The following is a 23,027-nucleotide window of genomic DNA, read 5'->3' as shown; positions in this document are numbered from 1 at the left end:
TTACTTCTATTTTAATATAATGTAGAATATACTTACAAAATTTATAAAATTAGCAAAAAAAATCATTATTTTGTTTATAATAAAAATTTAATTAAAATTAATTTATAATAATATTATACTACTAATTGCGAATTTAATCAGTGCATTAATTAAAATAATATTTAAATTTTAAAAAAGATTTTGTTAGATTTTTTCTCAACAGATTTTGTTATTCCTAAAAGTAAAATTTAAATTTATAGTTAAAATTGATTTGTTATTAATATCTTTATAATTATTTAGAAATGTTATATATTAAATAAACTAATGTAAACAATAAAAAAATTATTTGAAAATATGAACCTAGACTTCTAGTATGACTATTTTGTAGTAGATAAAAATGGTACGTCTCTTTTAATAGAAAAGATTTGTATAGTTCATGATGCAACCGAATTAAAGTAAACCTAGGTGATAATAATCCGCACCTTGCGCGGGATGTGATTTTTAGTTTCGTTATTTTTAATAAAAACAGATTAAATCTGTTTAAACTGGATAACGGTTCAGTTTTAAGTTATTTTTTTATTTTTAATCTCCTAAAATATAACTATTATTTTAAATTAATATTTATTTTGGTTTATTCGGTTAGAATGTTTGATTTTTTTAGTTTTTTCAGTAAAAACCAAAAATTACTATTATTTGTTTATTTTCATATTAATTTTAGATAGTCGTCATGTCGTACCAATAGTTATCATAGTTTGTAAATGGATAATATTTCAAGAAAAATAAAAGAAAATTATTATGACAAATCATTTCACTACAATTTGGTCGGTAGTGAAAGAAGCATTAAGAAAAAAATATTTCAAATTCCAAAAAAAAAATAGATACTTCAGTTGTGGTAAATACTTAGTTACAAGGTTCTCACATCAAGGTGCACATGTATGTGTATGTAAAAATATATAGAAATAGTTGACAAATATATAAAGATATTGTTAATTAATATTAAATAACGTTTTTGTTCTAAATAATACATGAAAGATAAAATTAAAATTAATTGAAAATTAAAAAGGCCTTGACATTAGTGAATTTTTTTTATATAAAGAAAAATCAATTGTATCCGTAAATAGAGGTGGGCACAGATCGAATATTCGGATATTTGGAGGCATTGATGTCGATTCAATCTTTAGCCACTTGGATAGTCGGTGACTTTGATATCCAAAGTGATTTAGAATTTTAAAGAATATTAGATTTGATCCATAAATAAAATAAAATTTTAAAAATAATTGAAAAATTTAATAATAACCTTTTATTACAAAAATAAAATATTATTTAACTTTTTAAATTTTAATACCTAATATAATAAATTTAATTCATAAAAATATTGTAAAACTTATATAAACTATAATATATATAACATATATGTATATATATATATATATAATTCTGTACATATATGCATATAACAGATCAAATTTGATATTCGTTCCTAAAAGTATTGGTATTTGTGATTTGCTTTTTTTTTTATTGTATTTTTGTAATTGATTTGTTTCGTAGAGTTACACGTATCTATATTTTTTTGTTCCAATAAAAACGGATAACGAATCGAATCAAAATATATAAATATTTTTCTCAACTTTATTTGTAAACAATAAAAATAATATATATATATATAGAGAGATATATACATAATGTAGCTTTTGATTCGTTATTTGTTTTGATTTGAATCGAAAAATCCAAAGTTTTATTGGAACCATGCATGTGAGTTTTATATTAAAAAATACAAAGTATATAGTATGAACACATTTTTGAATATAGTGTGAATGCGTTAGCATATTTATTATCGAATCATTGTGAGACTACCTCTTGTCTATTATAGTGTAAATGCATTTATTACAATGCTTCTCCTTTAATATAAAAGGGATTATTTACCTTGTATAGGAAAAATGCAAGAAATTATGAGGTTTACACCCAAGAATCTCTATATTAGACTCTAAACAAAGGCAATCCCCGTTGTTGCTTCCTTTATACATTGCTGAGTTTTTTTAATTATCATTGAGCTTTTTTAATTATCATTTGCAGGTGCATATCACAAATACTAACTTCAAATACATTTTCCAGTTCATGATTTCTGAGATTTATTACATTAATATATTTTGATCCGCGTTTTAAAAATTCAAGATTATTTTTATTTACAAAATTTTATATAGTAGAAGTTATAATATTTATCTATAGTTTATGTATTTTAATTTTAATTTTAAAATAATTTATTTAAATTTCTGTAAAAAAAAATTGTTTTCTAAAATTAGGTTTGAATGTTTTACAAAATTTGAATAAATATTATACACATTTTCTTAATTTAAATATTTAAAATTATGGTCACTTTTCTTTTTGAAGCTGGAAAATTATGGCACTTATATGTTTTTAATCCAACTCACCACCAAAACTATATAACCCATGTTTGTGTCAAATTTAATGAAATAACTAAAACAAAAATCAAAATTAGTTTTTTAGAGAGAAGGTAAAGGGAGATAGGAAGAGAAAAGAAGAAAGAGAAGGTAATTTTGGTTAGTTTGTTAGTTTTGTTTTTTTGTTGAGTTATTGAGTGTAAACTCTGCTATTTTCTCTACTTCACCCTAAAAATAAAGATCTTAAAAAGGTTCGCTAAATAAGTCATTTGGAATTCTTAATAAAATTTTAAAAATACTGAAAAATAAAATATGGGTTGAACAACAACAACAAAAATGCTAGGAGAAATAGTCAATATGTAATTATTCTTTTTGAACAACCACTACCATTAACACTAAAGGTTTAGTACAAGATAGCAAAAGCATACATCTAAAGATAATAATCAACAAACTATAAAAGTAATTTATTAGTTTTGACAAACTTTTACCAGTTAGAGATATAAATATATGTGCCTTACAGGAGAATATTTATGCAAGAGATCTACCAAATTTTTTATGTTGGTTAACAATTGCGAAAGTAGCTATTAAATTTTGTAACATGTGTCACAAGTTTTCTTAAAAAGTATCAAACATTATTTACCTGTATAATAATATTGAATAAATTTTTAGAAAAATGATTTTCAGCTACACGAAAATGATGCCTAGACAAAAACAGATTATATGATTCACATGACAATATCCATGAACTATTATGAGTTATTTTTCTATTATCATCAATATTATTCTAATAACTAAAATATGTTTCAAATTTGAAAAATGGAAATTCTATAAAAATACTCTAACTAAATTTCTTAAGCTTTTTGATATCCAATTTTTTTTACTACTCAGTTTAATATTCTAACTAATTATTTTGTTCATTTAAAAACACAACCTTTTAAAACTGTACCCCTTTTAATATCTAAATTTTGTTTATTTTGTTAAAAATACTAGTAAATTTCAAACAAAATTTTTAAAATCTTCAAAATCTTCAAAATCTATTTTATTTTAAAATTTATGAAATAATGAGAAAATTTTAAAAAATAAAATTTAATTTTAATAAAAAAATAAATTTGTTTTTTAGAAATAAACTATATTCAAGATTTATATATTAATATGAGCAAAATAATTAGTTTAAGTATTAAACTAGATAGTAAAAAAATTTGAGTGTTAAAAAGTTTAATAAAATTAGTTGGGGTATTTTAATAGAATTTTCCCAATTTAAAAAGCGTCAACTTCTAATAAAAAATTGACATATTTTTAGTTTTATAACATTGCATTTGAGTACTTGATCTATGTATTTATTTATTTATTGATTTTTTTGTCTCTGTATTATTGTTCTTTTCTAAATAAAAAAATTGTTGAATTTCTATCAATTATTGATGAAAATTCCAAATATAATACATTTTTAGATATGAAATGATATTGATAGTGTAAGCAATATACTGCATAATATTTGAAAGAATGCTTTTGTTATTCAGATAAACACCACTCGTCATTCATCACCCATTACATATTAGTATTATTTATACGTTTACCAGTATATAATTGACCTTATATGATACATAATTTCTTTCTAGCATGTCATCTTTTATTTTCAACATTTCTTGCTGTATTTTCTTTAGTACAGCTGTATTTTATAAAGAATCATATTTGTGGATATAGTTTTATATGTCCAAAGATTGGCAGATTTCTAATCTAATTTAAACCAAATACGATATTAATAATTTTGTGCGTTTAAGGCAAATACGCGTTGACCAAGAACATTCTGGCTGCGTCATAACTCCTTAAACGCCGGATTTCTCTTCTTTTCCCCACACTTTACCTATGTGAACGCTGCACAAATCATTTAACGCCCATCTTATCTTGTTTTAGTTCACAAAAAGATTTTAGTCTTTTGACCCTTTCGTTTTCATATCTAACTAGGATAGGATAAGACATGCGCTAGTATAAGACATGCGTCTTGCACATGGTAAATTTATATGAAAATTGACCGGGTGATTATGGTCGAGTGGTAAGGAGACGAGACTAAGACACCAACATGTTTCAGATTCGATCCACCTGCTGCGCGAAACTAAATCACAATTATCCTCGTCACCTAACACAGATATGGGCCCATGCTTTAGGGTCCATTTGAATGCCCGGAGAGAGGGTTTATCCGTGGGCTGCACTTCCCCTTGGAGATTGGTATGGGCTTTTTCATGGACCTGGGAAACCCCCAGATTAATCCAAAAAAAAAAAAATTATATGAAAACTATTTTAAAAATATCGTATGGAAAAATATATTTATATTTTTGATTGAATTAATATTTTTGGCCCTTGAATAATTTTTTTTAATTTTTTTTTGTTAATTACATAATTTGTTTACTAATAAGCTGATCCCATTTTTAAAAATAATTTAGGTCAAAATATCACTTATCACATAAGAACCTAACGTTTAGGCCGAATAATCTGAGGTCTACTATTTGGTTACAATGAAACTATGTCAACTTGGTTTTATATCATAATTTACAATTTAAAAGTTAATTATGATTACGAGAATTCAAGTGTCAATCCTATCTATCTTCAATATTTTTTTTATTTTAATATTTTTTTTCATTTTGGTTATTGCTCGATATAAATATTGACTTTTTGGTTTATTCTTATTTCGTTATTTTGTTTTGACCTAAGATTTAGAAAATGCTTAAGATTTAAATTATTAAAGAGATACATACTTAGATTAAGCTCTCCGCCTTGTGCATAATAAATATTTTATATTTATTACTTATTTTATGTTTTTTCTGTATATTATGAATTAATAAAATAATAATTATATATTAAATAATTAAAAAGTCAGTTACTATTATGTAATAAATTGGCGTACGCATATAAATCAAATGACCGCACTTGTTTATCCGCAATTATTTTAGGGTAAATAAATAAATAAAATCAATCTTATCAATATATATGATATATAATTAAATTTAAATGATATTAACATAAATATATAATATACTTTTAAGAAAAATTTCTACAAATAGCACATTTATAATACCACTTTTTATGTTTACACTAACCACTTTTACCCTTACTTTTAATGAAGGGTAAAAGACAATTATACTCTTATCGTTAATTAATCTAGACTTAGGATTTAAAGTTAAGGGGTGGGGTAGGGTTTTTGGAATGTGAAATATAGGATTCTAATAAATATATAAATAAATTCTTAAAAAATATTTAAAAAACTTTTAAAAATAATTTCAAACATAATTTTCGTTTTTCAAAAAGAAACTTGAAAAAAAAAAAAATAATTCGGAACAAAAATAAAAAAAATTTATAAAAAATCGAATTTGAAAAGTATAATTCAATTTTTTTTAATTTTATTTTTTATTTTTTATTTAAATAATGATTTATTATATATATAAATAACAAGGGCATAAGAGTCTTTTGCTACTTAATGAAAAAGATATTTTTGAAAATGTCTCCTTAGTGGTGGTAAAAATGAAAAGTGGTACCATAAAAGTGGTAAACATGTAATTTCCCCTACTTTTAATATGTATATTTATTAAATGAGGTTTCTACTCATATAATTTTATGATTATTTGTATATTTGTGTAACCAAATTTTACACCAACGATTTTCTTTTTAATGTGGAATGTTTAGTGGTTTCAATAATTTATAATCATTTTAAAAAATAATGAAGATTTCAAAATTAAAATATTAACTTTTCAATATATGTTCAACGCAAATATCAAAGTATAAACATGTATTTTCATATGATGTATAGAATTTGAACTATATGATATATATTAACAAAAACATATATTAAAATAAAATTATTTATTCATATAATTTTATAATCATTGTATCTTATTATAGAAAAAAATTTACATCTTGATCACAAAAGTTTATGTGAGACTTTTAACAGTTTTAGTAATTTATACTCGTTTTGAAAAATTCAAAATACAACATATACCAGAAAATCTAAATTTTTCTTATATGATTAATGTAATTATGTAATTTATTTTAATAATAAATAATTAAACAAAAATGATTAAAAAGTATAGATTGTTAGTAAATCTTTATTATTTAAAATCATTAATTGTCATATATATCTTAATCACATTAGGTAATTCCATAGGTTTTATTTAAGGAAAAAATATATAATAATAAACACCATTAACTTTTTAAAAATTTATATTTTTTCATTAAATAATACATTGAAAAGGTAAAAAATGTATCTTTTTGAAACAATTTTTTTTCTACAATGTGGATCTTTCTGAAACGGAGGGAATAATTTTCAATTATTGTAAAATAATTGATGTTCTCACTATTCTATACAAAATTTAATTTGACCAATTACAAAATACTTTATTATTTTTTATTGGTTGAATTAGTTTTATTTAATGATATTTTTATGTATTCAAGATAAATTGTATTAAAGTTTGTATTTTTTAATCTATGTACAAAATCCTTAAACACAATTATATTGAAACACACGGAGTAGTAGACATAAAGTTCAATACTTCAATATTGGTATCTTGTACAAAATCTAAAACTTAATTCTTAATAAAGAAATTTAGAGTTTTGACCACAAAACAAAAATATTTTGAGCATCAATCATTGAATCTCTACTAGTTTCTCTGGAAAAGAAAGAGAGGGAGACAAATGGTGAGAAACTGTTTCCATATGAAAATCTTTCAAACAACTCTACAAAGTATTTTAATCTCATTGACTCAGCCTTCTACTTTTAAAATTTAATAATAAAATACATTACTCCTTCCGTTTTAATTTAAGTGTGGTTGTAGAGTAAAATTTTCGTTTCAAAATAAATGTCGTTTTATAATTTTAATGTAAAATTTATTGACTTTTTATTCCAATCTATTATTGATTAAAATGTGGTTAGATGTATTGGTAAATGATGTATTTATTTTGAAAATATGCAAAATTAAATATTTTATTAATTTATGTGTACAAGTATAAAACGACAATTAAAATGAAACAGATTGAGTAGTATTTTATAAAACATATACTGATAATGAAGTTCTTGCAAAAGTCTTCTCTTGGTATTAAATCAGTAATATATAACAAAGAGACCAAAATTACAATATAAAAGGTAACATCTGACTAGTAAGAACAAAATCTAAACTTCAATAATTGATAGAACTGATTATTTAAAGAAAATAATAATATGAAATTTTAAGCTGTTATAAGAGCACCCGCAATGATGTTACCCATAGAAGAGTCCTTAAGAAAAGTGTATTTTAATTTTTTAAGTATTATTTTTTTTTTCTTTTTAAAAAATAAAATAAAATATGTATCAACCAATCGCGGATCGCCACATGTCGTGGGGACCCGCAAATAGTGTAAGGATTCAATAAGAAAGAGTTCTTATTTAAAGATTTTAAATAATGATTGAATCCTTAAGTTTTGGTAGGGTCTATTAATTATTTAATTATTTTTTTTCTAAGGACTTCCCCTTAACGACTCCCAATGCGGGTGCTATAAACTTCTAGATCTAAAACTACATCAAATACTTATATTAGTTTTTGTCTAAACGTCTCCTTCTCCAGTTTGACGGCTATTGTAGTTGAGCTTATTAAGGACATTTCGTATTTTTGTTCAAAGAGGAAATTGTGCAAAAGTCTTCGCTTCGTATTAAATAACTCATATGTAACTTTCAGACCAAGAGTACAACAAAGTACAAGAAAATGACCCAACAATCCCAAAGTCATATATATACTTTGACGAAACAAAACTAAACAGTAACGGTGAATAAAAAAATACTAGTCATTATGAAAAATCAAACCTTTCAACTTTCCCTTTCAACAACTGTCATTAATATTATTAGCTCAAAAGCCATTACCAATCCCCAAGTATGACACTTAACCTCACGCGTAGCTTCTTCGCCTTCTTCCCTCCGCCATGAAAGCTCCTCTCTTTCTCCTCACCCTTCTCCTCATCCTTCTTCTAAACCCAATCTCAGCCGTCGATTTCCTCTTCAACGGCTTCGATGACTCTCCTTCACATCTCTCTCTCTTCGGAAACGCGACAATCGAATCCAAAGTCCTCACCTTAACCAACCAAACCTCATACTCAACAGGCCGAGCCTTATACAACACCACCATCCGCACAAAAGACCCAGCAACCTCCTCCGTCCTCCCTTTCTCCACCTCCTTCATCTTCGCCATGGCTCCTTCCAAGAACGCCGTCCTCTCCGGCCACGGCCTCGTCTTCCTCTTCGCGCCATCCACCGGAATCAACGGAACAAGCTCCGCTCAGCACCTGGGTCTCTTCAACTTGACCAACAACGGCGACCCGACCAACCACGTCTTCGGCGTCGAGTTCGACGTCTTCGCTAACCAAGAGTTCAAAGACATCGACGCTAACCATGTCGGAATCGATTTAAACTCGCTTGAATCTGTCTTCTCCAACACGTCTGGGTTCTGGTCGGGAGATGATGAGAGGAGACCAGTGTTTAAGCCCTTGAAGCTTAACAACGGAAGAAACTATCAGGTCTGGATTGATTATAAAGATTCCATAGTCAACGTTACTATACAAATCGCTGGTAAGATTAGACCTAAGACTCCCTTGCTTAGCAAGCCACTGAACCTCTCTGGAGTTATGGAGGAGGAGATGTTTGTCGGGTTCACGGCGGCTACAGGGAGATTAGTACAGTCTCATAAGGTTTTAGCTTGGAGTTTTAGTAACTCTAACTTCTCCTTGAGTGATGGTTTGATCACAACTGGTTTGCCTTCGTTCGTTATACCTAAAGAGACAATCTTGAAAAAGACATGGTTTGTGTTTGTATTAGCATTGATCTGTCTCTTGGTTTTGTCCTTGGTGGGGTTTGTTACGTTTGTTGTGGTGAGAAGGAGGATGGAGATAGCGAGGAAGAGAGCGTTGATGGAGGATTGGGAGATGGAGTATTGGCCTCACAGAATCTCCTACGAGGAGATTGAGTCTGGAACCAAAGGGTTTGACGAGAAGAATGTGATTGGTGTCGGTGGGAATGGGAAAGTGTATAAAGGTTTGTTGCAAGGAGGAGCTGTAGAAGTCGCGGTGAAGCGGATCTCGCAGGAGAGCAGCGATGGGATGAGGGAGTTTGTAGCTGAGATCTCGAGTCTCGGTCGGTTAAAACACAGGAACTTGGTTTCTTTAAGAGGCTGGTGTAAGAAAGAGGTTGGGAGCTTCATGTTGGTGTATGATTACATGGAGAATGGAAGTTTAGACAGGTGGATCTTCGAAGAAGATGAGAAGAAACATGTGCTTAGCTGTGACGAGAGAATACAGATTTTGAAAGGTGTAGCTTCGGGGATATTGTATTTACATGAAGGATGGGACTCTAAGGTGTTACATAGAGATATTAAAGCTAGTAACGTGTTGCTTGACCGTGACATGATCCCTAGGCTAAGTGATTTTGGGTTAGCTAGGGTTCACGGACATGAGCAAGCGATTAGGACGACCAGGGTTGTCGGTACAGCTGGCTATTTAGCTCCTGAAGTGGTTAAGACAGGACGTGCGTCGACACAGACCGATGTTTTCGCGTACGGTGTGCTCGTTCTTGAAGTGATGTGTGGGAGGAGACCTATTGAAGAAGGGAAGAGGCCGTTGATAGATTGGGTTTGGGGGTTGTTGGAGAAGGGTGAGATTGTTAGTGGGCTTGATCCTAGGATGGTGGTGATGAGAGAAGGTAGTGATGAGGCGGAGAGAGTTTTGCAACTTGGTTTGCTTTGTGCACATCCTGATCCGGCGAAGAGACCGTCGATGAGACAAGTGGTTCAAGTGTTTGAAGGTGAGAAGGCTGAGGTCTTTGGGGCTGAAAGTTGTGAAGATGTTGAGTCATGGATGGTGATGAAGTTTGGATCTTGGCGAAGTTCGAGAGAGTTTTCGTATGGAAGCTCGTCGCATCCGACCATTGAGCAGGTCAGACTACAGTCTTTGTCTGTGTCTCTGTCGTCTTGGAATAGCTCTATTTTGGACGGGCGGTGATGATTAACATAAATCGCTTAGGAGAACTCAAGGATGTTGTTGTTTTGGGAGATGGCCTTACTTTGGTTCTTTCTGTGTACATACAAGGTTTTGTAAAGGCATTACATTTATACATGTATTGTTGTTAGTGTTTTTGTTTTTTTTTTGGATTTTTTTTCCAATTTTTTTGTATTGTAAAATAAATAAAATAATAATTTGTGTCAAAAAATAATAAATAAATAGATTCATTTTGTTACCGCAAATAAAGATTCAAAGAATTCTAATTTAGAAATAAACACAAGCTAACTCTAAATAAGATCAAATTACTAAAACATATATGCTACATATCATTCTACTTACAATATAGTTAGTTATCCATATCCAAGTGAACGATGAAATTATCCAACTGAAGCCTTAAGAAATTATAGAGTGATGTTTTTTTTCTGGATTTGGAAATTTGGGTCAGTTTTCCTTGAATCTGCTCCGTTTGATATATTCTAATTTATTTTCTTCAACTATGAAACGGATATGGATTATATATTTTACGATGCAGTATCATCGATCTGTTTATTTTACTTTATCAAATTTGTAAAAAACAAGAACCAAAAAATTTATCAAAAGTTAAGCAAACTAAATTTTAATAAATTAGTTAATGTTAACAAGAAATAATAAATAATGTATATTCATAATTTTATTTTTATTCAAAATATATATTTACTTTTAAATATATTAAAATGATCAATTTTGAAGGTAAATTTGAAATTATCAAGTTTGTGATAAAATGATAATTTTTCGATGATATTTTTAAACATAAAGTTAATTAAAAATATGTGAAATGTTATTATATAAATATTACTAGTGGTATTCCGGTAGTGGTATTCCGGCGCTACGCGCCGGGTTCGTATGTTTATTTTTTAATGAGTTCAAAATAGTTTGTTATATCCATTTGATAGTGGTTAATGACGGTAGTGTATTATTTTGTTTTTAAGTTGCTAAGATCATATAGTGTTTCAGAAAAAAAAAAGTTGCTTAGATCAAAGAGAAATAGCATAAATGGTTTCACCGATCAATTCCACAAATTGGTTTAGAAAGCAGTTTTGTGGCATTTCAAAAAATGAAATTCGTTTAGCAAGTGATTTTTTAAAATTAATGGACTTATTATAGATGGATCATGTATGTTTGTAGATAATAAGTCATAAACAATTTAGGAGAACAATTACCTATTAAAAGTATTAGCTGTAAACTTTGTTGTTTGGGAAGTTTCTGGTGACTGTGATTGGTTATGAGGAGGTATATGGGTAGTCACAATCTTCTCCTCGCTCCACCTGTTCTTGTAGTATCCTTCCTCTCTAATTATGCAAGCTGCGTTGCTTACTCTCTTTTTTATACGAAAGTGTTTTTTTTTCGTCCCTAAAAGTGAAAACATTATTATTAACATATAAGTTTGCATATCTTAAATCAAATTATCATTACCATTTAGATTTTCTGCCACTTTTTCATTATTTATTAGAGGTGTTTTTTCTTGTAAAGAATAATCGATCTCATCTAATTCTTATGGGCAACTCATTTTTGTTTTCCACAGTAAATATTGTAGAGCTCATAAAATGTCATCTCTATCTATCTTCTACCCGAATTTTCAACATCGAGTAATTAATTTGTGATTTGTCTTTTCTTAGCTTAGGACTTCCCAGTTGTTAACACATCCCATAACTCCTTGCTATGTTCAACTTGTTTTTCGAAAACTCTTTATGGACTGCTTGCTTCCTCATGCTCCATCCTAGTTTTGAACATTCAAACTCAGACAACCGCCAATATATATTATAAGCATGTAGGATATGAGAAGAGAACACACAACACTATTTATATATAAGTAAGAAGCAACAGAGAAAAGTGTAATTAATAAAACTTTTCTTAGTTGGGACTTCAAATGATCACAGAATCAAAGATCAATTTTATACCTTGGTATACAAAGGGTGATACGACTTCTGAGTTCTGATGTTTGGCTTCTAGAGCTGCTCTCTCCGTTAAACTTTGCTTCCGATTCATCATGTTGGTTCAAAGCAAATGAAAAAGGAATAAGATAATATTAACTCCACCAAATATCAGCATAGCTAGTAAAGAATGGCAAACAAACCTGAGAAGCGTATGGTACTCTTCATGTCTTGAGGTTAATAAATATCTCTGGAGAAAGTTAACCCATGACTAATATAATTTGCTGTGAGTGTAAAATTTTATACAGATTTCATCCTCCTCTAAAGAGCGTCAACCCCTAGCCTTAGCACTCTAGTCTCAAAACACTTTGCTTTCTTTTCCCCAACCAGTTAATATGCTGCCAAAATAAAAGGTTAGACAAAATTATTGGGTTAGTTTGGAGGTCAGAAAGAGAAGGTCTTTGTAGCCTGCCTCATGACTTAAGGTATCTCATAACCTTCATAGACAACACCATACACCTGATTATTCAACAGCTTAGCTCCTCTAGTAGCATTGATTCATCTTCAAATTAGCTCCTCCGACTATATCAATAAGAACATGTAAACAAAAATAAGAATCCTCACCCAAATATATCTATGATAACAATAACAATTGGGTGTTATCTATCACTCATTAACTTCAAGTAGAGGGTTCAAAAGAGGGACAAACCTGTAAAGGTTCAAAAAGGGATAGTAACAGTACATTACCTGAGCTAAGAATTGTGTTCTTCAATTCATGTCATTCATCCAATTCATTGTCTCCAATCTCCCAGAAACCCATAAAGCAAAATGTTTGAAAACGAAGTATCAGCAAACAAACCACAACAGTCAGAGAAAAATCAAAAGCAAACAAAAAAAGAAAGTAAAGCAAATACTTTTGATTATTAATCACACTTACGTTGGCTAAGCTTCACCACACATGTCGATGACCATGATGATAGTCATTTGTACTAACTGGCAGAGGAAACTGAGAGATCAAATAAAATACTTCAAGGTGAAACTACCATGTACTATTATGCATATATGTTCCATTGGAGTTGGACAATACTCCAACCCCTACGCTTGGTAATCTTTAGACATGCACCGGCTTTAATCTCTCGGTCATAAGCTGCAAAGCAGATAGAAATAAAAAATAAGATGATTTACAATCACAAAAATATAATTCATATTTTTCTATTATTTCTGCACTATTCTACATTTACTTGCTCAATCAACCATGTAGAAGAAAGATGGTTTCGTTGGTACGAAAACATAAAGAGAAAGTCCATAATTTCTAGCAGACGTACCGATACCAAAGATATCACAGCGTATACACTATTGACTGAAGGAGGGAAGCACCAATAGCTTCAGCTAAGTCCGTCTGAGTAATCTGCATAACAGAAGTGCAAAACAGAAACTTTAGGCAACACTCATCTATATTTGAAACCGACAATTGATCATGAAGAAAATGAAACAATATAAGCAAGCACCAAGAAACATATTACTCTCGTAAGAGCCGAGCTTGAGCTTGCCATGATTATTGTCAGATGGATAAAACATTTTTATCTTGACCTGAGCAGCCGTCCCTTCCTCCAATCCTCTGTCTCTCTCGATGTTGACTCTAAGTTGTTCACTGGGAACAAACGTTCTAGTGACATCTTCTGTCAGAGAGAGTAAAGACATAGGCGTGTTAAACATCGTCATCAGAGGAACACTTCTTTTTCTTATTTTTTCGACACATCTAAGGGTCTTACTGGTTCCATTGCTTTGATTGGCTCAGAGACTTTGGGGTGGGAAGCAGCCATGACAAGAAAATCCTTTTTGCCTGGAGGAACTATCTCCTCCTAATCTCCTTCATCGGATCGTGAATGTGATGAGCCCTCATGCTGCCGACGCAAATCCAATAAACCGTGAATACCAAAATATAACTGGTAGAAAAAATGAAGTAAGGTAAGGAATGGATATACCTGGTGCACCACCGTGGACTTGTTGGCCAATTTGGCCTACGTCGTAATCGTCAGCATCTTCCTGTCCAGATCGTGGTCGTCGGGGATGTGTTGTTCTCCACGATCATGCTCATGACCATGACCATGTCTATGAACATTCTTTATCTTCTTTACCTTTTCTTTTAACTTTCTTGAGAACTTGGATAGTGTTCATTGATTGACAACTGCACCAGCAAAAACTCTTCGGACAGTATCATCTAATCTTTTAAGTTTACAGACGATATCAATCTCTTAAATACACATGGACAACCCCTTTCGCCTCCGGAATCCATACCCTAGAGATGAAGAATTGAGCAGACAAAAAGGGATTATGATGCTGAGGTAGAAATGGATTGGGTATAATGATTGATTTAAAAAATGAGACCAACCCCACGTTACCAAAACACATGACCTAAACCGGAGATCTCTTTGCACTGATCTTTTGCTAGCAAGTAATTCTGATTTGGCTAGCGTCAGTTCATCATCCAACTAAATCAATGCTTCTGAAATTAGTTAGATCCTGTACATGAGAACAATGAATACATTAATTCAATATATGGCTTAGACGAAGATCTGAAAACCCATAAGCTAAAGAGAAGAAGAAGATAAGGCATATCTTACCATTGACATGTCTGTTCCTGCCATAATTGTAAGAAACTGAGTTCTGTAAGGTCTGCCAAAAAAATTTGATGTGTCAAAAAAATAGGTTCTGCATGTCTGTGAGAACTTAAAATGAGAAGATAAATCGATTGCCTTATCAATGACAAACGAAGCCTAAAATCCTCTAAACACAAGCTTTCTAAATCAATAAACGAACCCAAAATAATCTAAACTCAAGCTTTTCACAAAATAGTTTGATGATTATGATATTTGCGCTGGAATCACCTTTGGATCAAGGAGCAGCATATAAACGCCAATGAGTTCACCGCCTTTCTTAATGTTACGGGCTTCCCAAAATCAAAGTAGTCTTGTCTGAACCATTTGTTTGTACCTGCCGGCTTTCAACTCTGAGAATTTGGCATGAGGAGATGAAAAAAATTACCAGAAAACCAGAAGGTCTGAAAATCAGGACGGAGTGAAAAGACTATACTTACGTTTCAAGTTAAAGCTCGTCTAAAGGACATTCTAAAGAACGTTTTAGTGCATGGTTGACCATAACGGAGAGATGATGGAAACTTAAGTTTTCTGGAAAAAAGTTCTGCTACGGAAGAGGGAATGTGAGAAGACGAAGAAGAACCCTTGATTTTCGATGGGCTTGATAATAACAAAAGCCTAACCGTAAAATATGTCAAAAAGTTCAACCTAAGGCAAACTTTAAAATCAAAGACGCTTTCTCATTTTTTAGGAATCCACGTGGCAAAATTTGCCCCCTTCTTCCTGCTAATGTGGAAAGCTGTGAGCATAGCACAAGTCTACTTTATTTATAAAGATATTTGTGGTCTTAGGGATAATCCGTAAATTTAGATCGGATAGATTGTGGATTGAACATTTTGGAAATGATGTGGATTTGTTTTTTTTTGTGGGTTGTTTTTAAAAGTCAATAGAAGAGCGCTGGAAGCTGGTTATATAGAACGATTTTGACCCGTTTCTTGAAAACTTTTAAATGAAGATTCTTTAATTTACTAACTAATGTTTATGGATGCCAGATAGCTAGGCAAAATAAATGTTTTTTTTTTCATATTTGGGCAGAGCATAAAGTTGGTGCACAGAAAAGGAAGAGCATAAAGTTATGGTCTTGACATCTTATAATGTTTTAAAAGACTACTATACAAAAAATGACAAATTGAACGACAACAAGATTCGACTGATGCCTAAAAGTTTTTCTTTTTTAGGGATCAAAATCCAACAAAGAACGTGCTACTTACCAAACGCTTTCTTATTCAACTGTGATATTCTAGACGCTATTCCCCCGTGAGTTTATCAAAAGAGTTTTACTCATTACGTTCTTAACTTTTATTTTAATCTAAAAGATTAAAAAGAGAGATACCAACGCGAAAGTGGCATCACTTTCATTAATACCTCATTAGACTTAGCTAGTAACATAAAGTAATTGCCTTTACCAGTTTGTCTTAGTCCTAGTAAATGCGGTGTCGTTTTGATCCACGAGCGAGCATCGAATAACGGATATATAATGCGTTTTTGTCTTGTTTCTCTATCGATCTCAGTGATTTGTCTTGAGCTTCTGACACGCGCGTAGTCGCACGTGTTTCACCACTTCACTAACCCTACACGTCTCCATTTCGTAGACGCTCACCCTATCTCATATCCACCGTACGATTACATCTCTAATAAAACCGAAAGAGAAATCGAACGATCGTTATTTAAAGGCGCATGTATTATTGTACGACGCGACACACGTCCTTATCTCCTCTCTACTTTATTTTTAGTAACACCATTATCTCCACGCACAGTTTCGTTTCGTCACTGTCTTTGAAAACTTAAAGAAAAAAAGATGAAATTATTTTGAAAAGATTCCAAGTGAAGTAACCGTTTTAATCCGACGATGAGTATGAGACCACGGCCATCTCCGGCCACCGCGCACGCGCCGTCGCAGGAGGTGTACAACATAATCCCGATCCACGATTTCTTAACGGAACACCCGTCGCTGCGTTACCCGGAGGTTAGAGCGGCGGCGGCGGCGCTTAAGGTAGTCGGAGACCTCGCGAAACCTCCGTTCGTCGATTTCACACCTCGCATGGACTTGATGGACTGGCTAGGTCTCCTCTTCGGTTTCCAACTCGACAATGTTCGGAACCAGCGAGAGAATCTCGTCCTCCACTTAGCTAACTCCCAAATGCGTCTCCAACCGCCGCCGCTTCATCCCGACGGCCTCGATCCGACGGTTCTCCGTCGTTTCCGGAAGAAGCTCCTCCGCAACTACACCAATTGGTGCTCGTTCCTCGGAGTGAGGTGCCACGTCACCTCCCCAGCTCATAGCCGTCATCAGACCAACGTCGTTTTGAATCTCCGGCGAGAGCTTTTGTACGTTGCTCTGTATCTATTGATTTGGGGAGAGTCTGCGAATCTCAGGTTTATGCCGGAGTGTATCTGTTACATCTTCCACCACATGGCCATGGAGCTTAACAAAGTTTTGGGGGGAGAGTTTGATGACATGACGGGGATGCCTTATTGGCCTTCTTTCTCCGGCGATTGTGCTTATCTGAAGAGTGTGGTTATGCCGATTTACAGGACGGTTAAGACGGAGGTTGAGAGTAGTAACAATGGGACGAAGCCACACTCGGCCTGGAGAAATTACGATGACATTAACGAGTATTTCTGGAGAAAGAGAGCCTTGAAGAGCCTTAAATGGCCTCTTGACTGTACTAGTAACTTCTTTGATACCACGCCTAAGAGCAGTAGAGTGGGGAAGACAGGGTTTGTGGAGCAGAGGTCGTTCTGGAATGTGTTCAGAAGTTTTGACCGGTTATGGATCTTGTTGCTTCTCTACTTGCAAGCTGCTATTATTGTTGCTACGAGTAGGGTTAAGTATCCATGGCAAGACAAGGATGTGGAGGTACAGTAGCCTTCCCGTTGTTGCCATCGAAAGTGTGTTTTTCACTTGTGCTCTGTTAGTATATAGTGGCATTAACTATTCTTCTGATTGCAGGTTGCGTTGTTGACTGTTTTCATCACCTGGGCGGGATTGAGGTTGCTTCAGTCTGTGCTTGACGCTAGCACTCAGTATAGTTTGGTGGGCAGAGAAACGTTCTGGCTTTTTGTCAGACTGATTTTGAAGGTTTTGGTGGCTGTGACATGGACGGTTTTGTTTTCGGTCTTCTACGCAAGGATTTGGAGCCAGAAAAATAAGGATGGTCTTTGGTCTCAAGCTGCAAACGACAGGATTATCGTGTTTCTCAAGGTAGTATTCGTGTATGTTATTCCTGAGATGTTGGCTCTTGTACTCTTTATTGTGCCTTGCATAAGGAACTGGGTTGAAGAGCTGAATCTTGGAATTGTGTACTTTTTCACCTGGTGGTTCTATAGCAAGAGTTTTGTTGGTCGTGGGTTGAGGGAAGGTCTGGTGGACAATGTCAAGTATTCAATCTTTTGGATTGTTGTATTGGCGACTAAATTCATATTCAGTTACTTCTTACAAATCAGGCCTCTAATTAAACCGACCAGGGCGCTCCTCAACTTGAAAAATGCGCCGTACAATTGGCACGAGTTTTTTGGAAGCACTCACAGGATAGCGGTAGTGATGCTGTGGCTCCCTGTTATATTGGTTTACCTGATGGATTTGCAAATCTGGTACTCGATCTACTCATCACTTGTAGGTGCAACAATTGGTCTGTTTTCTCACTTGGGGGAGATCCGGAACATTGATCAGTTGAGACTCAGGTTTCAGTTCTTTTCAAGTGCTATGCAGTTTAACCTTAAACCTGAAGAGCGTCTTTTGGGTCCTAAAGCAACAGTTCTTAAAAAGGCTCGTGACGCTATTCACCGGCTGAAGTTGCGTTATGGAATTGGTCAGCCTTTCAACAAAATCGAGTCTAGTCAGGTGGAAGCGACTTGGTTTGCATTGTTGTGGAATGAGATCATCCTAACGTTTAGAGAGGAAGATCTTATCAGTGACAGGGAAGTTGAGCTTCTTGAGTTGCCGCCTAATTGTTGGAATATTCAGGTTATTCGGTGGCCGTGTTTCCTCCTTTGCAATGAGCTCCTACTTGCGCTAAGCCAGGCAAACGAGCTCTGTGATGCTCCTGATCGCTGGCTTTGGTCGAAAATCTGTAGCAGCGAGTACCGGCGTTGTGCTGTTATAGAAGCCTTTGATAGCATCAAATTTGTGATTCGTAAAATTGTTAAAAATGGCACAGAGGAAGAGTCTATAGTGAACAGATTGTTGAACGAAATCGATGAAAATGTGGAAAGCCGGAAGGTAACTGAGGTATATAAGCTGACGGTACTACTCCGGATTCATGAGAAGCTAATATCACTTCTTGAGCGTCTGATGGACCCAGATAAGAAAGTATTCAGGATTGTGAACATACTGCAAGCCCTGTATGAACTCTGCGCATGGGAATTTCCAAGAATTAGGAGGAGCACTCAGCAGTTAAGGCAGCTTGGTTTGGCGCCCGTTAGTTTGAATGCAGATACCGAGTTGCTGTTTGTCAATGCCATAAATCTCCCTCCTCCTGGTGATGTTGTCTTTTATAGGCAGATAAGGCGGGTACATACAATTCTTACTTCTAGAGATCCAATGCATAATGTGCCCAAGAATCTCGAGGCCAGGGAGCGTCTTGCTTTCTTCAGCAACTCTCTCTTTATGAACATGCCCCAGGCTCCAAGTGTAGAAAAAATGTTGGCTTTTAGTGTGTTGACTCCTTACTATGATGAGGAAGTGATGTATCGACAAGAGATGCTCCGAGCTGAGAATGAGGATGGGATTTCGACACTGTTCTACCTTCAAAAGATATATGCAGATGAATGGGTCAATTTTGTGGAGCGGATGCGTAGAGAGGGAGTGGAGAACGAGAATGATATTTGGACACAGAAGGTTAGGGATCTTCGCCTCTGGGCTTCATATAGGGGACAGACATTGTCCAGAACAGTGCGAGGGATGATGTATTATTATAGTGCCTTGAAGAAGCTTGCCTTTCTTGATTCGGCTTCTGAAATGGACATCAGTATGGGAACTCAGATTGCTCCTGAGCCACCCCGTTCTTACTACACACGTGATGGTGGGGATAACATATTGCAACCAACAGCTTCTCAGGAAATTAGCCGAATGGCTAATGGTATAGGCCATTTGTTTAAGGGGTCTGAGTCCGGGAGTGCTATGATGAAGTTCACATATGTTGTGGCATGCCAAGTTTATGGACAGCATAAAGCAAAAGGAGACCATAGGGCTGAGGAGATTTTGTTCCTGATGAAAAGTCATGAGGCCCTTCGAATTGCCTATGTTGATGAGGTTAACTTAGGATTGGGTAACGTCGAGTACTATTCGGTTCTTGTGAAATTTGATCAACGACTTCAGAGAGAGGTGGAGATCTATCGAATCAGACTGCCAGGCCCCTTGAAGCTTGGTGAGGGCAAACCGGAAAACCAAAACCATGCTATAATCTTTACACGGGGTGATGCGATTCAGACAATTGATATGAATCAAGATAACCATTTTGAGGAGGCACTTAAGATGAGGAATTTGTTGGAATCTTTCAAGAAAAACTATGGCATTAGGAAGCCCACTATTCTTGGAGTCCGTGAGAAAGTTTTCACCGGTTCGGTTTCTTCACTCGCGTGGTTCATGTCTTCTCAAGAAACGAGTTTTGTAACCCTAGGACAGCGTGTGCTTGCCAACCCACTGAAGGTGAGGATGCACTATGGTCATCCTGATGTATTTGATCGGTTTTGGTTCATCCCCCGTGGTGGAATTAGCAAGGCCTCAAGAGTGATAAATATTAGCGAGGATATATTTGCTGGATTCAATTGCACTTTAAGAGGTGGGAACGTGACTCATCATGAATACATTCAGGTAGGCAAAGGAAGAGATGTTGGTTTGAATCAGATATCTATGTTTGAAGCAAAAGTAGCAAGTGGTAATGGTGAGCAAGCTTTAAGCAGAGACGTTTACAGACTGGGTCACAGGCTAGATTTTTTCAGAATGTTGTCTTTCTTCTACACAACGGTTGGCTACTACTTCAACACAATGCTGATCGTATTCACTGTTTATGCATTCTTGTGGGGTCGCCTTTATCTAGCACTGAGTGGTGTTGAGAAAATAGCAAAGGATAGGAGTAGCAGCAATGAAGCTCTTGGTGCAATCTTGAATCAGCAATTTGTTATCCAGCTAGGACTTTTCACTGCACTTCCTATGATTCTTGAAAACTCCCTGGAGCGTGGGTTTCTTCCAGCAATTTGGGACTTCATAACAATGCAGCTACAACTCGCATCCTTTTTCTACACGTTTTCCTTGGGAACTCGAAGCCATTACTTTGGTCGGACTATACTCCACGGTGGAGCCAAGTATCGTGCCACTGGAAGAGGCTTTGTGGTGGAGCATAAGAAATTCGCTGAGAACTACAGATTGTATGCTCGAACTCACTTCATCAAGGCGATTGAGCTGGCGATTATCTTGCTGGTATATGCGGCTTATAGCCCCTTGGCTAAGAGTTCTCTCGTCTACATACTAATGACGATTTCGAGCTGGTTCCTTATCACATCCTGGATCATTTCTCCCTTTCTGTTTAACCCATCTGGTTTTGATTGGCTCAAAACAGTTTATGATTTCGACGATTTCATGAATTGGCTTTGGTCCAGAGGCGGGTTGTTCACCAAAGCAGATCAGAGTTGGTTCACATGGTGGAACGAGGAACAAGATCATCTGAAAACAACTGGAGTGTGGGGAAAACTGCTGGAGATTTTACTTGATCTTCGGTTCTTCTTTTTCCAGTATAGCATTGTGTACCATCTTCGCATTGCGGATGGTCAGACCAGCATTGGTGTGTACTTGGTTTCTTGGGGATGCATCATCGGGATCGCTGCGATATACATCACAACAATCTATGCCCAGAAAAGATTCTCCGTGAAGGAGCATATTAAATACAGATTCATCCAGTTCTTAGTAATATGGCTCACGGTTCTTGTGGTCGTGCTGATGCTGCAGTTCACTAAACTTACAGTTGTTGATCTGTTGATAAGTCTCTTGGCTTTTATTCCCACGGGCTGGGGATTGATCTCCATAGCTCAAGTACTGAGACCGTTTCTGATATCGACAGTGGTTTGGGACACAGTGATATCTGTGGCTCGCCTCTACGACTTGTGCTTTGGGTTGATAGTAATGGCTCCAGTTGCATTGCTTTCGTGGTTGCCTGGTTTTCAGAATATGCAAACTCGGATTTTGTTTAATGAAGCCTTTAGCAGAGGGTTGCAAATTTCTATCATTCTAGCTGGCAAAAAATCCGCTTGAAGCAAATCTTGGGTATGAATCTAGTCTTATTGTAATGTTACTGATTATTTTTAAGTACATCTATTAACACGATTGATTCAATCATATTTACAGGGTTCTTAGATTGTTGAAGATCACCATATTTTGGGAGCTTGAAGTCAGACGGTAACTTATCTACTTGAAGCAAGGTTCTCTTATGTCTTCATTTGTCTTTAGCAGCAGCATAGTCTTTTACTCTCTTGTTACCGTGGCGCCGCACCAGATTACTGTTTTTTCCCCACGGTGGCTGGAGTTGAATGTGGATTAGTTGACCATGGCCTTTGTGGTTTGCTAAGGTAAGTATGAATCTATGTATCTTCATTTGGTCTGATGAAAGATAAAGTTACTGATTATTTCTGAAGACCAGACAACTAACTGATGATTATGTCATCTTGCAGGGTTGTTATACGATTTTACCATATTCGGGAGCTTAAAAGTGACGGTAGTAAGCTTCAACACTGCACCATTTTTGCTGATCGTGTACAGATTACTGGCTCATGCATTTTAGTGTCAAGTTCACTTTGAACAAGCTCTTGTTTTTGCTCTTTATGCACATATTATGCTCGTGTGAAAAACCTTTTATTTTAAGCGTCTTTCAGTTTTCTTTTTCCGCTAAAAGTTTCTTATATCGCTTTTTCAAGTGTTGATTCAGCTTCGTTACTTAATTCATGAGAAGTTTCTCATGTTTGCAAAGCATTAGTAAATTAGAGGGCAAGGTTACTGTAAAAAACGTTGGCAGGAATCTTATGAGTATGAATTTGAGATTTGAGATTTGAGATTTGAGATTTGAGATTTGAGAATGGTTTTAACT

The 23,027-nt window shown here is 34.3% G+C and overlaps 2 protein-coding genes, 1 long non-coding RNA gene and 1 other non-coding gene across 13 annotated transcripts; 3 read left to right on the top strand and 1 right to left on the bottom strand.

The window, feature by feature from the left end:
• Positions 1–6,484: 6,484 nt before the first annotated feature.
• LOC103839791 (L-type lectin-domain containing receptor kinase VII.1) lies at positions 6,485–10,521 on the top strand. Its single transcript, XM_009116276.3, has one exon. It carries the CDS (start codon positions 8,316–8,318, stop codon positions 10,380–10,382), a length of 2,067 nt encoding a protein of 688 aa, XP_009114524.2. The 5' UTR covers positions 6,485–8,315; the 3' UTR covers positions 10,383–10,521.
• Positions 10,522–10,528: 7 nt separating this feature from the next.
• On the bottom strand, positions 10,529–15,579 carry LOC103839789. Of its 10 annotated transcripts, none has more exons than XR_004451640.1 (13): positions 15,390–15,579; positions 15,181–15,302; positions 14,917–14,968; positions 14,695–14,815; positions 14,278–14,591; positions 14,065–14,196; positions 13,801–13,971; positions 13,618–13,700; positions 13,002–13,439; positions 12,812–12,874; positions 12,496–12,690; positions 12,320–12,395; positions 10,529–12,138 (listed from the first exon to the last, which is right to left on the bottom strand). It is a non-coding gene; the product is annotated as an uncharacterized LOC103839789 (long non-coding RNA). The 10 variants fall into 10 exon arrangements; XR_004451635.1 differs by having other exon boundaries at positions 12,790–12,874; positions 13,040–13,439; XR_004451637.1 differs by having other exon boundaries at positions 13,040–13,439.
• Positions 15,580–16,740: 1,161 nt separating this feature from the next.
• LOC103839788 (callose synthase 11) lies at positions 16,741–22,856 on the top strand. Its single transcript, XM_009116275.3, has 5 exons — positions 16,741–17,809; positions 17,903–22,210; positions 22,292–22,342; positions 22,440–22,512; positions 22,615–22,856. The coding sequence occupies exons 1-2, from the start codon at positions 16,799–16,801 to the stop codon at positions 22,196–22,198; spliced, it is 5,307 nt and encodes a 1,768-aa protein (XP_009114523.1). The 5' UTR covers positions 16,741–16,798; the 3' UTR covers positions 22,199–22,210; positions 22,292–22,342; positions 22,440–22,512; positions 22,615–22,856.
• On the top strand, positions 19,842–19,925 carry LOC117128743. The gene has a single exon (XR_004452136.1). It is a non-coding gene; the product is annotated as a small nucleolar RNA J33 (small nucleolar RNA).
• Positions 22,857–23,027: the final 171 nt, after the last annotated feature.

The sequence above is a fragment of the Brassica rapa genome, chromosome A09 (genome assembly GCF_000309985.2).
Source record: "Brassica rapa cultivar Chiifu-401-42 chromosome A09, CAAS_Brap_v3.01, whole genome shotgun sequence".
Taxonomy (NCBI): Eukaryota; Viridiplantae; Streptophyta; class Magnoliopsida; order Brassicales; family Brassicaceae; genus Brassica; species Brassica rapa.
Note: the sequence above shows the minus strand (reverse complement) of the source record. Positions and strands in the feature narration are given on the sequence as shown.